This window comes from Mirounga leonina, unplaced genomic scaffold (genome assembly GCF_011800145.1).
Source record: "Mirounga leonina isolate KUSES-001 unplaced genomic scaffold, KU_Mleo_1.0 Mir_84, whole genome shotgun sequence".
NCBI classification, from domain to species: domain Eukaryota; kingdom Metazoa; phylum Chordata; class Mammalia; order Carnivora; family Phocidae; genus Mirounga; species Mirounga leonina.
Window position 1 is genome coordinate 1162787 of NW_023270827.1, and position 17121 is coordinate 1179907.

At 36.3% G+C, this 17121-nt stretch overlaps 1 protein-coding gene across 1 annotated transcript in view; it reads left to right on the forward strand.

The window, feature by feature from the left end:
* The window catches only part of LOC118002893 (bromodomain adjacent to zinc finger domain protein 1A-like), a 91795-nt gene that overhangs the window by 22041 nt on the left and 52633 nt on the right, over nucleotides 1-17121 (forward strand). The window contains exon 4 of the mRNA XM_034993505.1: nucleotides 11285-11428. Within this exon, the coding sequence (XP_034849396.1) occupies nucleotides 11285-11428 (144 nt within the window). The remainder of the gene's footprint in view (nucleotides 1-11284; nucleotides 11429-17121) is intronic.

Here is a 17121-nt window from a genome sequence, read left to right on the forward strand (position 1 = left end):
TTTATTTTTTGATTTTTCTGTCTTTTGACATAGTTGCCAGGAATGAAAAAATGCAATTATTTATGTCTTTTTTCTTGGAGGTAGTAGGGAATATTCTAATTTAATACTTAAAGTATACACAAAGCTAAGTTTTATATGGTTCATTCAGTAAGCATTGTGTGCTCAGTTGTTACTCTTGAAGGTTTTGAAAGGAGGGTAGTGACTAAGACAAGAACTAGGGACTTATGTTCAAGTGCAAGAGAGTGAAACACACAAATCAGCATGATAATTCATTTGATCAGTGTTGTAAAGAAAATAAAACTTGATGGGATAGAATCTTGAGTCATATTTTTTTGTTTTAGCCAATTAAATTCAGTATTTTCTCCATAAACCACTGTGTTGGATGCTACAGGATTATCCAGTTTGAGTAAAGCATTAATACTTACTGTTCTCCAAGCAGAACATAGGTAATAAGGATAGAGTTTGCAGGGCAAAGATCAGTGAAATACATGACTGACCAACAAAGGATTGAATGAGAAATGCTGTAAGGGACATAGAGGGGAGGGAGAATTGGAGGAAAGTAGTCAAAAGGTACAAACTTCTAGTTACAAGATAAATAAGTACTAGAGATATAATGAACAACATGATTGTAGCTAACAACTGCTATATGAAATATAAGAAAGCTGTTAAGTGAATATATAAATCCTAAGAGTTCTCATCACAAGGAGAAGATTTTTTTTGTTCTTTTCTTTTTATTGTATCTGTATGAGTTGATGGATGTTAGCTGAATCTGTTATAATCACAGTATACATACATCAAATCATGCTGTACACCTTAAACTTCTACAGTGATGTATGCAGTAATTCGTCAACAAAAGTTGGGGGAAAAGAGACATAGATAAGTTTTACTTTGTTAGTGAATATATCACTAACATTCAAATAGAATGAATAAAAGATCCTGTAATGCCAAATTAATTTAGCACTCCAATAATAATTTGCTATGATTGGCCATTAGAATGGGCTGATGTTTTACCTTTTAGTTATCTTTATGAAGGTATGACTGAGACGCCTGGGTGGCCTTAAGCTCAGGTCATGATCCCAGGGTCCTGGGATGGAGTCCCACATCAGGCTCCTTGTTCAGTGGGGAGCCTGCTTTTCCCTTTGCCCCTCCCCCTGCTTGTGTTTTCTCTCTCTCTCTCTCTGACAAATAAATAAATATATAAATAATTTTAAAAAAAAAGAATGTTATTGACCTTAAGGATAGTAAAAAAAAATATTCAGGTTATTTCCTTTGAGCTTCCAGCTAGAATTTGAGAACACAGGAAGTAATTGGTATAATTTTGTCATCTTAATTTGTTAGTTGTGTATATAATAATTTCTTTGCCAATTCTTATTTTTTATGCACTGTATTTTGATGTAGCAGAAGCCATCTGACTTTGATTTGACTAACTCAAGTTGTAAGAGATAGTACCCATATATTGAACTTCTTTTTTCATGAAGAATGGATTTTTAGATGAATTTTTACAGTTTTTATTATGGTTGAGGTAGAAACAAACTATAAAATAGGTCTTCTTTGACATAATTTTCACATTACACAGATCTCTCTGGTCTTTCTTCTGATAAGTATCACAGGACTAATTATACTTCATTGAGATCTAACAAGTAGACCTACTTCAATTAGCCTTTCTCATGTGCATTAATATTTTTAGAAAAACAATAAATGGTTTTCTTTTAAGCTGAAGAATAAATTAAATAACTTACATTCAGATCAGCCTTTATCCTAAGTAGTCTAAACTAATAAAGTTTTATTAAAGCAGTACTTTACTTATGATAAAATTCATTTTTAAATGTAGAGTTGTGACTTCTGACAGTTATGTAACCTACCACAATAAAACACAGAACATTTCTACTATTCCCCAAAAGTTCTGCTGTCCCCCTTTGTAATCTACCCTTGCCCCCACCTCCTACCCTAGCCTATATGACAACCACTGATCTATTTTCTGTCCTTATAATTTTGCCCTTTCCAGAACATAAATGTAAATGGAATCTTGGGTCTGACTCTTTTTTTTCCTACTCATCTGTATGTCTATCCTTTTGCCAATACTACAGTGTCATTATTTACTTCAGCTTTTTAGTATCTTCTATTGATTTTTTCCTGTGATGTGAAATGAATGCTTTCAGTTAGAGTTTATATTTCCTAATGTTTATCATTAGTATTTTTAAATTAAACTTTCTATTTTGAGATAACTGTAGATTCACATGCAGTTGGAAAATAATACAGAATTTCTCCCAGTGGCACTACCTTGCAAAATTGTAGTACAGAATCACAACCAGAATATTGACATTGATCTAGTCATGATAGAGAACATTTCTATTACTACAAGGATCCCTCCCTCATTTCTCTTTGATCACCACAGCCACAAATCATAGATTGTTAAATTTATTTTCCTTCTTCAGGTTTTCAGTTTTCTGAAACAGATATGACTTGAAATCTGTATTGCCAGTGACAAAGTAACTTCCAAGTTTGAAAGTCTTATTCAGCTTTATTGGTTGAATTGAAAAACAGTACTGTGACTCAAAATAAATTTAACACATAAAATGTTTATAAACATCAGTTTTTAATAAAAATACCTAGTACACCTAATAGTTTAGTGTTTTTTCTTATCAGCTGAGATTTGACTTGGGTGCATATGATAGAAAGAATTTTAATGGCATAAGGAAATAAAAATTTTTCATGTAAAATTAAGTACCAGAGTTACAGTGGAGGGGTGGGATGCAAGTCCACAAAGTTGTCAGGAACGCAGGTTTTTTCCTGATTTCTGCTCCATCATTCTAAGGTTGTGACCATTGTTTTCATTGTTCAAGGTGGCAGCAAGAGAGAGGGAAGGCAAGAAGCTTGCTTCTCTTCCTATGTCCGTCCTTCACATTGCAGCCAATTTAAGTGTTCTATAATACGAAATGCTGGTGGAGTACCTGGGTGGCTCAGTCGGTTGGGTATCGGACTCTGATTTTGGCTCAGGTCATGATCTCAGGGTTGTGAGATTGAGCCCCAAGTCAGCTTGAGATTCTTTCCCTCTGCCCCTCCCTGCCTCGAGCTCACACTCACTCTTTCTCTCAAATAAATAAAATCTTTTAAAAAATAAATACTATATGTTGAAACGAAAGGTCACTTGCTGCTAAAACTGTAGTGACATTTTATTGTATTTAATGTTTACTTGTCTCTGATCTTCATATGTTGGTCTTGCCTTCTCATAAGGCTATCATGTCTTCTTACATGTTGGTGTCACTATGCCAGGCTAACATAAAGCTGAGCACACAAACACTTTAAATACCTGTTAATATGAATATACTAGTTGGAATTTTAAAGTATTTTGGTGAAGCTTTGATAAATTTGATTTATACTTCAGCCTAACTAACTCTTGTGGCTTTAAGATGATAATTTTGAATACTAAAGAGCTTAAATAGCATGCCGACAATATCCAGGTATTTGACACTTACTAGAAATATGTAGGATTTAACCCGTGTGTCTCATACCTAGGATTTTATTTCCAAAGATTTTCATTTGAACTATATTAATCTTTTAATAATAAATTTAACCTTTAATAAGAATATAATGATTTTTTTTTAAGTAGGCTCCACACCAGCAGGGCTTGAACTCAACGCAGGGCTTAAACTCAAGACCGAGCTGAGATCAAGAGTCTGTCTGACTCTTAACCCACTGAGACGCCCCCCAGGCACCCCAAGAATCTGATGGTTCTTATTATCTTAATGATATTCAGGTTTACAATAGGTCAAATGCCAATTGGAAAAATAAGACCTGATTCTCTGGTCCATAAAGAGTCTCAGAACAGTTCAAAATGAAATATTCTTTGAACTACTCTATCAGTATGTCTAAAAAGTGAGCAGTTAACAAAGCAACATTTTCTGATCTCTTCTTCCCACTGATGAGTAATCAACACAATTCAGTCTTCTTGTTTGAAATAGCAGACTTGTTGAGTGGTCTGCTTTCCTCCACTTAAATTAAGTATCACATAACCACCTTAATTTGAGGGGTTTTTTTTAAACTCTGAACTTCAAATTAAGCATATATACTCTGTTTCTACCTATAAAGTTGAAGTAAGTATCCAAGCATAGCATTTTAAAATAAATGTTCTTGACACCTGTATTACAAAATAAAGGTTAATGAGGCAGCACAGGGGAACAGGTATAAAGTATGCCTATTCCATTTTTAGAGACCCAAACAGAGACAGTCCCTTATGTCAAGTGAGTCTCCCCAAGTTTCTAGTCTTCTTTCCTTCTGCTGTTGACTGTTTGTCTTCTACTCCAAGTGCCTACTCTGCATATGTTTCAATTGTAGAATGTTTTATAATTTTGCTTTAATGAATTTGTTATTTTGAGATATAAATTGAACTATGACTGTTAAAACAAATTACTTTTAAAACAAAACCAACTTTTGGGGGGAAGAGGTATATACCACATATTCTTATAAAAGGCTATTTCCTTGTTTCGTTTGTCACTGTTACAACTTTATGGCTAACTTCTGCTGTGTCCTCATTCTGTGCTGACTGCTGTTCCACAGACTTGCTTTCACTCTTAAAAGTGTTTAAGTCATGGGGCGCCTGGGTGGCTCAGTTGTTAAGCGTCTGCCTTCAGCTCAGGTCATGATCCCAGGGTCCTGGGATCGAGCCCCGCATTGGGCTCCCTGCTCCATGGGAAGCCTGCTTCTCCCTCTCCCACTCCCCCTGCTTGTGTTCCTTCTCTCGCTGTCAAATAAATAAATAAATCTTAAAAAAAAAAAAAAGTGTTTAAGTCATAAGCACTTTAGGAGCCTCTTGACTGCCTGGGCTTAAAGCTCTGAAATACCCTTGGGTCAATACAGTGTTTCTGTTCCCCCCACCCCCACCCCAACTCCAGTAATAGAGTGGAAGATTAGAAAATATATGGGCTTCAGAGTCAACACTAAAGTTTTGGCTGTATCATTACTGATTGTATGATCATGAGCAAATGATTTCACTTTTCTGACCCTAAATTTTCATCTTCTGGAAAATATATAACTTGTGGAGTTGCTCTGAAGACAGAAACATGTTTAAATCATGTACTTATCTAGCATACAGGAACTCTAATTATAATAAGAATCCTCTTTTGATTGTCAGACTCCGCTCTGTCCTCAAATAATGGAGCATAACTTTAATTTAGGAAGTTTCTGTATCCTAAAAGACCCACTAGCTAGGTGTGGATTTGTGATTCTTTAACCTTTTTTACATTCCAATCTTCTTTGGACTCACTAGAACCAAGAAACTGTAGCAAATGGATTTGAAAGACATGGACTAAGCCTAATTAGAAATCTATTAGAAGATATTGACTTGACATCTTGAATAGTTAACTGAAGTTTAGCTTAGCACCAGCGAGAGGCCTGGCCTTGATTAGATTAGCAAGAAATGCTAAACCTGTGGTTTGTGCAAAGTTAATAACATTGCTAATAACTAGTATAATTTATATATAAAACATTTCCTACATTCTCAGCTATGTCTCAATACTGTACTGGTTTGCTTCTCCCTTATTCTGTCAGCGAATTGTATTTCTGTTATTTTTCTGTTGTTTTTAAATAAATTAGTTGTTGAATTATTGTAGTTCTGTGGGCTCTACTGGGGATCATAGACTGTTCCCTTCAGTAGACTGTCAAACCATTTTAGGCACCACGCTGATCATACCTGAGCCTGGAGCAGACCCATTTCTTTGTTTTTCCTTCGTGACTACCACCACCATCACAACTTAGGGCTATTCACCTGGGCTCTGCCAGTGAAAACCATTTCTTTGAAGAACCTTTTCATAAGTTCACTGAAGAGCTTCCTTCATCACCACAGGGAACTCGGTGCAAATCATCCCTGGATGATACCCAGGCCCTTCAAAAGTAGGTCCATTTGAGGTGAAGGGGGTTAAGGGATACAAACTTCCAGTTATAAAAAAGTCACAGAAATGAAAAGTGCAGCATAGAAACTATTTTAGTCAGTAATGTTGTAATAGCATTGAATGGTGACAGATGGTGACTACACTTACCATGGTGAGCCCTGCATAATGTACAGAATCGTTTCATCACTATGTTATACACCTGAAACAAATATAACATTACATGTCAACTATACCTCAATAATACATTTTTTAAAGTGGGTCCATTTAATTGATTCCTTGCATATTTTTGTGCAGTTCAGGTCACTCAATTACAGAACCTTTTTATTATTAGGCTACATAATTGCCTAACATTTTTGATAGGATTTCCTGTAGTTGTTCTCTTTAGAAACACTGGTTTATTTCTGCCAACCAATGGTGAAAGTCAGCCTGCAGTTCTTTTTACACCATTTGCATTTGCTACCAATTTAGGCTTGATAATTGAGCCTTCTTAAGCTTTATTGTTAGAAAAAAAAAAATTATTAAAAAAAAGTGGTAAAATCAACATAAGATTTGCCATTGTAATCATTTTTAGATGTATAATTTGGTGTCATTAAGTACATTCACAATGTTATGTAACCATCCCTACTATTTCTAGAACTTTTTCATCATTCCAAACAGAAACTCTGTACTCATTAAGCAATAACTCCCCATTTCTCCCTCCCTCCAGACCCTGGTAACCTTTATTCTACTTTCTGTCTCTATGAATTTTCCTATTCTAGATACTTCATATAAGTGGATTCATACAATATTTGTTATTTTTTGTTTGGCTTATTTCACTGAGCATAATGTTTTCAAGGTTCATCCATGTTGTAGCTTGTATCAGAATTTCATCCCTTTTTGTGGCTGCTCAGTATTCCACATTTTGTTTCTCCATTTACCTATTGGTAGACATTTGAGTTTTTTCCACCTTTTGGTTATTGTGAATAAAGCCCTTATGAACATTGGTATACAAGTATCTGCTGAGTTCCTGTTTTCAATTCTTTTGGGTTTATACTTAGAATTGTTGGGTCATATGATAATTCTGTGTTTAATTTTTTTTAGGAACCACCATATTGTTTTCACAGCAACTACACCATTTTATATATTCCCACCAGCAATGCACAAGGGTTCCATTTTCTCCATATCCTCACTAACACTCATTATTTTTCAATTTTTGTTCTTTTAATAATAGCCATCTTGGTATAAAGTGGTATCTCATTGCAGTTTTGATTAATCATGTGCTTATTGCCATTTGTATCTTTTTTGGAGAAGTGTCTGTTTAGGTCCTCTGCCTGTTTTTGAATCGAGTTGTTTGTTTTTTGTTGAGTTATAAGAGTTCTTTATATGTTCTGCCATGTCTTTGTCTGGTTTGTGTATCAGGCTAATGTTGGTGTTATAAAATGAGTTAAGTGTTATATCCTCTTCAATTTTTTGGAAGATTTTGAGAATTGGTATTAATTCTTAGAATGTTTGGTAGAATTTGCCAGTGAAGCTATCTGGTCCTGGGCTTTTCTTGTTGGAAAGTTTTTGATTACTCATTCAGTCTCCGTGCTACTTATAGATCTATTCAAATTTTCTATTTCTTCTTGGGTCAGTTTTGGTAATTTGTGTGTTTCTAAGAATGTGTCCATTTTATCTAAGCTATCCAGTTTGTCAGCATACAGTTGTCCATAATCTTTTCTTATAATCTTTTTTAGTTCCGGTAAAATCACTAGTAATGTCCCCACTTTTACTTCTCGTTTTAGTAATTTGAGTCCTCTCCCTTTGTTCTCAATTCTTTAAGAGCAGGTTGTAAAGGAGTCACATATGATACTTTTAATTGAACCTATATAACACTCAGAATGAGGGAAAATGAGCCAAGAAAGATGATGATTTGAGGGCTGGATTCACCTACATAGTCTACCTTTTGTTGGTTCTTAAATCTTGGGGTGCTGTAAAACCAATTGCTTTCTTCAATTTGGGTATAGTGCAAATATTTCCTAGCAGGAAATCCATGGTCCTGGTTTTTTCTGTGCCTAACAGCACTATTAGATATTTTAGAGTATACTAAAGATGTACTTCTAATGGAGAGTTAATAAGCACATGATAAAATGTACACTAATGAAAATATGTGCTATTATTTTATAAAAATTCACCAGCTTCCCAAAATGAGTCCGCTCTGAATATACTGTTTGTCTTTCTGGAATTGTATGATTCCCTTTATTTTGGCTGTAAGTGACAGAAATTAATTTTGAAAAAACAGGCAAAAGGGTCAGTTATCAGTTTATTGAATCAAAGGAAAGATTAAATAGCTAAACCTAAGATGAGCAAAGCACAGCTAAGTCTGAGGAAGAACAAGAGAATTGATTGCCTGTAATACCTTTGTCATCTCTCCTCTCTTCTCTCTCGTTGGCTTCATCTTCTCACTGCAGTTACATGCTTCTCATGGCAGGAAACATGGCTGCCAACAGGACTGATTTTTGCTTTCTAGACTTCAAATTTTAAAATCTTGGAAGAGGATTGGGGCACATGGGTGGCTTAGTTGGTTAAGTGTCCAACTCTTGATTTTGGCTCAGGTCATGATCTCATGGGTTGTGAGATCAAGCTCCATGTCAGACTTCATGCTCAGTGGGGAGTCTGCTTGAGATTCTCTCTCTCCTGTCCCTCTGAGCACCGCCCCCCCGCACATGTGTGCTCTCGCTCACTCTTCCTCTCTCTGAAAGTAAATAAATCTTTAAAAAAATAAAATAAAATCTTGGAAAAGATGTATTGGCTCAGCAAAAAGGTGCCCACCCAATATCAACTAACTCTGGCCAGGACCCTGTGGGAACATGACAGCTCTACTAGCAGCCATGTGGAGGGAGGTGGGGTATGGGAAGAATGAAGTTCCTAGGAGAATGGGGATGGTGACTAGATAGGCAATTTTATGAATGCCCACAATATATCAAAACGTGTTTATGGTACGTAGGATGACCAAATGAATGATAAATAGCTAATTGTCTAATCTTGAACCACTTTTTCTCAGAGAAAAGGGATTTACCCCATTGGTAATTGTAGGTGTATATATACGTAAGATATTCTTAGTTAATAAAACCTCCCCCTGGATTGCCTAAGAGTTGTTTTCTCTTCCCCTCTTCTCTTCTCTGCCCCCAAGATCCTGGCAACCGATTATCCACTTTCTGTCTATGGATTTGCCTATTCTGAATATTCCCTATGAATGGAATCGTATACTATGTGGCCTTTTATTTCTGGTTTATTTCATTTAGCATAATGTGTTCAAAGTTCATCTATACTTCATTTTAATTTTTGTGTTGAATAATATTCCATTGTAGATATACTACATTTTAATTATTGCAAATTGGCATAGTAAAAATGGGATAGAGAAATATTTCAGTTGTGGTGAATATGTCTGAAGTTGCAGCCCATAAAATCCAGATAGAGTGGGCAGAGGTTAAGGAACTCAAACTAGAGGCAATAAAGAAATGGGCAAAAGAAATGAACAGACATTTCTCCAAAGAAGACATCCAAATGGCCAAGAGACACATGAAAAAAATGCTCAACATCACTTGGCATCAGGGAAATCCAAATCAAAACCACAATGCAATACCACCTCACACCAGTCAGAATGTCTAAACTAACAAGTCAGGAAACAACAGATGTTGGTGAGGATGTGGAGAAAGGGGCACCCTCCTACACTGTTGGTGGGAATGCAAGCTGGTGCAGCCACTCTAGAAAACAGTATGAAGCTTCCTCAAAAAGTTGAAAATAGAGCTACCCTACGACCCAGCAATTACACTACTGGGTATTTACCCCAGAGATACAAATGTAGTGATCTGAAGAGGAACCTGCTCCCCAGTGTTTATAGCAGCAATGTCCACAATGGCCAAACTATGGAAAGAGCCCAGATCTCCATCGACAGATGAATGGATAAAGAAGAAGTGGTATATATATATACAATGGAATACTACTCAGCCATCAAAAAATGAAATCTTGCCATTTGCAGCAACATGGATGGAACTAGAGGGTATTATGCTAAGTGAAATAGGTCAATCAGAGAAAGACAATTATATGATCTCACTGATATGTGGAACCTAAGAAACAAAAGAGAGGATCATAGGGAAAGAGAGGAAAAAATAAAACAATAGGAAACCAGAAAGGGAGACAAACCATAAGAGACTCTTAACTATAGGAAACAAACTGAGGGTTGCTAGAGGGGAGGGGGGTAGGGGGATGGGGTAACTGGGTGATGGACGTTAAGAAGGGCATGTGATGTAATGAGCACTGGATATTATATAAGACTGGTGAATCACAGACCTGTACCTCTGAAACCAATAATACATTATATGTTAATTTAAAAAAATAGAGGCAATAGAACTAGTGAATAGGAAATTTTATAGAGATCAAAAATGCCAACAAAAGCTACAGTGAGAATAAAAAAGGTTATGATCAGGAAAATTTCAGAATTTAAAATGTTGGATGCTTTGAAAAACTACAAGATCCAGTCTGTATAATGACATATTATGCCAGTATTTGATTTTCTAAGCAGTAACTTTAGTTAAGAATATAATTGCTGGGGCGCCTGGGTGGCTCAGTCGGTTAAGCGACTGCCTTCAGCTCAGGTCATGATCCTGGAGTCCCTGGATCGAGTCCCGCATCAGATTCCCTGCTCAGCGGGGAGTCTGCTTCTCCCTCTGATCCTCCCCCTCTCATGCTCTCTGTCTCCCATTCTCTCTCTCAGATAAATAAATAAAAAATCTTAAAAAAATATATATATATAATTGCTGGGACACCTACGTGGCTCAGTCAGTCGAGTTTCTGCCTTCAGCTCAGGTCATGATCCCAGGGGCTAGGATCAAGTCCCATATCGGGCTCCTTGCTCAACAAGGAGCCTGCTTCTCCCTCTTCCTGCCTGCCTCTCTCTCTCTCTCTCTCTCTCTGACAAATAAATAATAAAATAAAATCTTAAAAAAAAAAAGGAATATAATTGCTAAGAATCTCGATAAATTGACCTTTGTATTATTTTTTTTTAATGTTTTATTTATTTATTCATGAGAGTCAGAGAGAGAGAGAGAGAGGCAGAGGCAGAGGGAGAAGCAGGCTCCCTGCCTAGCAGAGAGCCCGATGCGGGACTCGATCCCAGGACCCCGGGATCATGACCTGAGCCGAAGGCAGACGCTTAACCATCTGAGCCACCCAGGCGCCCAACCTTTGTATTATTTTAAATTGTAGCTAACCTTTGCTTAAATTTGATGTTACAGATTTTCTATTAATTTGGTTACATCAATGAGTCATAGTTTCTACAAAATAAAATATCTTTTCAGTTCAGAATAGATTGTTCTGAAATGCTTGATTATAAATATCAAATAATTTGCGTTTTTCAATGTATCATTTTCTTTCAGGTTACAGTGTAGGATTTTGGAAGTTCTCCCTCCATCACATCAAAATGGCTTTGCTAATGGACATGTCAGCAATGTCGATGGAGAAACTATTATCATCAGTGATAGTGATGATTCAGAAACACAAAACAGTTCCTTTCAAAATGGGTAAGTGATTTTTATTAATTTTTAAAATGTATATCAGATTGGCTAATGATACCCTATTGAAATAATTTTCTCTTTAATCCTTCCCTTTTTCCTTTGTAATCATAGAGTGTAAAATCCATCTAAGTGATGTGGTTCAACAACACGTGTTAGAATTTGCAAAATTGAAAGTACCTAGTTAACTCTAGTCAGCTGCGTAGGAGCAATTGAAGTTCACCTCATTCAGTTACACTTAAACATTCCAATTTGGTTTACTTGGGAAAATTAATTCTGTACTTTAATTATTATACTTAATCACTTTATGGTGCATATGGTAGAGAAACTAACCTTCTGCAATTCAGTCAGTTGACAGCCTGGGTCAGCTGAGTGCTCCTGGAGAAAAATCACACAAACCCATGTAGATTGGCATTGTCTCCAGGTAAATTTAAAATCTCAGCTAAGTCTTCAACTGATTAAAAGTCTTCTTACATGCTTTAGCTCCACTCTGTCTGTTCTCCACAACTCTCTAAATCTTTATTGCTCCATTCTGTTCCCTCTCTGCCTTTTCGGCATCTCAAAATTAAAAATGCTTTTTCCAGTCTGTCTTGTGCCTTTTTCTTCCCTGTTGTCAGTGAACAGTACCATAATATTCTAATCAGAAACCTAACCTGAGGCTGCTCTTTTTTTTTTTTTGAGCATAGTTGGCACACAGTGTTATATTAGTTTCAGATTTAAAACATAGCAATTCAGGGTTCCTGGTTGGCTCAGTGTGTAGAGCATATGACTCTTGATCTCAGGGTCGTGAGTTCAAGCCCCACATTGGGTGTAAAGCTTACTTTAAAAAAAAAAAAAGACATAGTGATTCAACATCTCTCTATACTTAATGCTATACAACGTAGTGATTCAGTACCTCTCTCTATACTTACGCTCACCACAAGTATAGATATCATCTGTCACCCTACAGTGCTATCACAGTACCATTGATTATATTCCCTATGCTGTGCTTCGTAGTCCTGTTACTTATTCATTCCATAGCCGGAAGGCTGTATCTTCCACTCCCCTTCACCCATTTTGCCCATCTCCCCCCCTCACCCCCCACGACCATCAATTTGTTCTCCGTGCTTAGGTCTGATTCTGCTTTTTGTTTATTTATTCATTCGTTTTTTAGATTCCACATACAAGTGAAATCATATGGTGTTTGTCCTACCCATGTTGTCACAAATGGCAAGATCTCATCTTTTTTATGGCTGCCTAAATTCCAGTGTGTGTGTGTGTGTGTGTGTGTGTGTGTGTCTTTACTCATTCAATGGAATAAATTGAGTTGCTATTGATGGACACTTGGGTTGCTTCCATATCTTGGCAATCGTAAATAATGCTGCAATAAACATAGGGGTGCAGTGCATATATCTTTATTAATTTACGTTTTTGTTTCCTTTGGGCAGATATCCAATACAGGAATTATTAGATCATATGGTATTTCTGTTTTTAATTTTTTGAGGAACCTCCATACTGTTTTCCATAGTGGCTGTACCAGTTAACGTTCTTATCAATAGTGCACAAGAATTCTTTTTTCTCCACATCCTCACCAACACTTATTTCTTAACCTTTTTTATTTTTGCCATCCTGATAGGTACATTTCCCTGTTTATTAGTGATGTTAAGGATTTTTTTTTTTAAGTAGGCTCCATGCCCAATGTGGAGCCCAATGTGGGGCTTGAACTCATGACCGTGAGATCAAGACCTGAGCTGAGATCAAGAGTCAGACTGCTTAACCAACTGAGCCACACAGGAGCCCCCAGATGTTGAGCATTTTTTTTTAAAGAATTATTTATTTTTAGAGAGAGTGTGCGTGCACGAATGGGGGAGGGACAAAGAAAGAGGTGAGAGAGTCTCAAGCAAACTCCCTGCCAAGCAGGGAGCCTGACTCAGGGCTTGATCTCAATACCCATGAGATCATGACCTGAGCCAAGATCAAGAGTTGGACACCCAGGTACCCCTTGAGCATTTTTTAATGTGTCTGTTTGCCATTTATGTATATGTGTTCTTTTGAAAAATTTCTGTTCGGGTCCTCTGCCCATTTTTAATTGGATTATTTGGAGTTTTTTGGCGTTGAATTATATCGGTTCTTTATAAATTATGGATATTAACTCCCTGAGGCCACTCTTAACTACTTCCTTTATGTTCTTTGCAGCTGAAATATCAATAACTATCAAATTCTGTCCTTCAGAACCTTGTAATTCAACTTCTAACTTGAACTATTGTATCCATAACTAGCATTTGAGCATTTGCTGTCCGAGCATTGTGCTAATTAGTCACTTCTGGAAGAGTGTTGTTATCTTTATTTAACAAGAAGAACCTGAGCCTTAGAAATGTTAATTGGGGGGCTTGTGGTCCCTGTCTCGCTGTGTCTGTCTCTGTCAAATAAATAAATAAAATCTTTTTTTAAAAAAAAAGAAATGTTAATTGGTATTGCACAAGGTCATCTAGCTAGTACACCAAAAATGATTTTTAGGTGAGTGAATGAAGCATGACATGGTCCTATGTATTAAGTCTTTTGATACATCTCATTTGGATCATATGGTATTTCTATTTTTAATTTTTTGAGGGACCTCCATACTGTTTTCCACAGTATGATATATCTCATTTTTTTCTTGAGTTGCTACTTTATTAAGCAGAAAAAGAAATTTATAGGTCTTTTGTTTGTGTCCCTCATTGAATATAGGGTTTATGATGCAAAATTATTGAGTATTAGCAGCTCTGACAGTAGTTCATGTGTTTTGTTTAGAGTGTATGAAGGATTATATCCCTTAAATGGAGTTAATTATATATGAGTCTTGAAGGGTTAAATATAGATTTGTATATGAGACATTATTTAAATTGATGTTTAAATATGGTAAGCACTGGGGTGTCTGGGTGGCTCAGTCGTTAAGCATCTGCCTTTGGCTCAGGTCATGATCCCAGGGTCCTGGGATCAAGCCCTACATCGGGCTCCTTGCTCAGCAGGAAGCCTGCTTCTCCCTCTTCCTCTCTCTTTCTCTGTCTCTCATGAATAAGTAAATAAAATCTTTTTAAAAAATAAATAAATATAGTAAGCATTTATTTTTCTATATTTTTTTCATTTTAAAGTGATTTACCATTTAAGGCTATTTTGTAGTAACTTTTTTTTTATTTTTAAAAGATTTTATTTATTTTGACAGAGAGAGGGACAGCAAGAGAGGGAACAGGGGGAGTAGGAGAGGGAGAAGCAGTCTTCCCACTGAGCAGAGAGCCCGATGTGGGGCTCAATTCCAGGACCCTGGGATCATGACCTGAGCCGAAGGCAGACGCTTAACGACTGAGGCGCCCCATAACTTTTTATTTTTTAAAGATTTTATTTATTTATCTGAGCCATCCAGGCACCCTTATTTTGTAGTAACTTTTAACCTAATCTTCTAATTCTTACAGATGCTGTGAGGTGCTTTAGATGAGGAATGTCTAGACTCTTAGGTTCAGCACTCTATTATTCAGCTCATTAATGTCCTTTCTCTTCCTTTTAGATTTGAATATGAGCTACATGCATAGTTTGCTAGTTTGTTACCTTGAGTACAAATATGCCAATTAATTCATAATCCCAGTTAGTAATAGTAAGTATTTTATCTGTTATATGTGGCAATATAAATGTCCATCAGTTCCACTTCTGCCACTTACAACAAGCTTATCACAGAGTATTATTGAATTTGACCCATAATTTCCTGCCTAAATAGGTTGTGCTTTATTCCACGAATGTAAGTACTTGGGATAGACTCTTGGTATCGGAAAAGTGAGAAAGCTAATTAATTACTTTATTCACAGATATTGTAACCTGTTTATGATTCTCAAAGAATCTGAGCCTTCTCTATACATCAACATCATAAAATGCCTACTTGTTTGTAGAATGCTACTGTATCCTAATATACCAGGAAGAGTGAAACATAATCATCTTTGGACCTTTGTTCTGTTATTTCTATTAATTCCCTAACCTAAGTGAGTAAGAAATTTACTTCTTCTAGGTTGTTCCCTGACAACAAAACGTAATCTGGAGTTTCTCATGTTTCAGTAGGTGGATTGAAGGGATGAAAATGGAAGTTATTTATTGGGTATTTTCCATTAGTTGATCTGTATAACAGCACCCACATATATTCTCTTATTTATTTTATTCCTCAGAACCATTCTATAAGGGTAGGTGGTCATATTCTTTTATCACTGAGGAGAAATGGAAGTTCAGAGTTAGAAAAATTTTCCAGCATCACCTAGTTCATAATATCTGTGAGACATACTAAGGCAGCATATTTAGAATTAAGCCTAGGTGCTCAAAATGGTCACCAGCATTCCTGGGTTGGGGGGGCGTTAAAATATATATAATATAATATTTTCTGTTTTAACCCTTTTAAGTGTATAATTCAATGACATTAATTGCATTCACAGTGTCATACCACTATAACCACTATTCCCAAATAGTGTTTTGTTTGGAGTATATGAAGGATTATATCCCTTAAATATTTTCTTTACCCCAAACAGAAACTCTGTACCTGTTAGGTAATTATTCTACATTTTCCCCCCTCCATCTCTTGGTAACCTCTAATCTGCATTCTGTCTCTATGAATTTATGTACTCTAAGTATTTCATATAAGTGGAATCATACTGTATTTGTCCTTTCATGTGTGGCTTATTTCACTTAGTACTTTTTTTTTTTTTTTAAGATTTTATTTATTTATTTGACAGAGAGAGACACAGTGAGAGAGGAGCACAGGCAGGGGGAGTGGAGGGGGGAGAGGCAGGCTTCCCGCCAAGTGGGGAGCCTGATGCGGGGCTCGATCCCAGAACGCTGGGATCATGACCTAAGCCGAAGGCAGGCGCTTAACGACTGAGCCACCGAGGCGCCCCCACTTAGTACTATTTTTCAAGGTTCATCCATGTTGTAGTATGTTGAGATTTACAATAGGGCTTTTTGATATACCTATTTTAGAAACATGAGGCTAATTGTTGTAATCATTCCTTTTTATGGGTGAATATTCCATTGTGTGTATGTACCGCATTTTGTTTATCCGTTCATCTGTTGATAGACACTCGAGTTTTCACCTTTTGGCTATTATGAATAATGCTGCAATGAATATTGATGTATGGGCTCCTATTCAAGTCCCTGTTTTAAATTCTTCTGGTTATGTACCAAGGAGTAGAATTGCTGAGTCATATGACGATTGTTTAACTTTTTGAGGAACTGCCAAACTGCTTTTTACAGCAACTGCGCCATTTTACATACTTACCATCAGTATATAAGGATTCCAGTTTGTCCACATTCTCACCATCACTTACTGTTTTTCAAGTTTTTTGATTATAGCCATCCTAGTGGGATGGCTAGTATCTCAATTTTTAAATTGGGTTATTTGTCTTTTTGTTCAGTTATAAGAGTTCTTTATTCTGGTCATCAGAATTTTTTAAATAGAATATTTTGATACATCTGGGGGATCATATTGATTATTTTTTTCAAAGTCAATTTTACATCAGTAAAAGTAAGAAATTAAAGGCTTGACTTTTTATAAAGTTGCATTCCCTCAGAATAACATGTTATTAGCTTACTCGTCAGTCTGGGCACTTACTGCAGAATCTGATTGAACTAAGTAGTAACTACGTATTTACCTTTGTAGGTCAGCTTTTGTTGGTGGGCAGCAGTCAAGGTTTTAGGAAGCAGGTCACTTATTT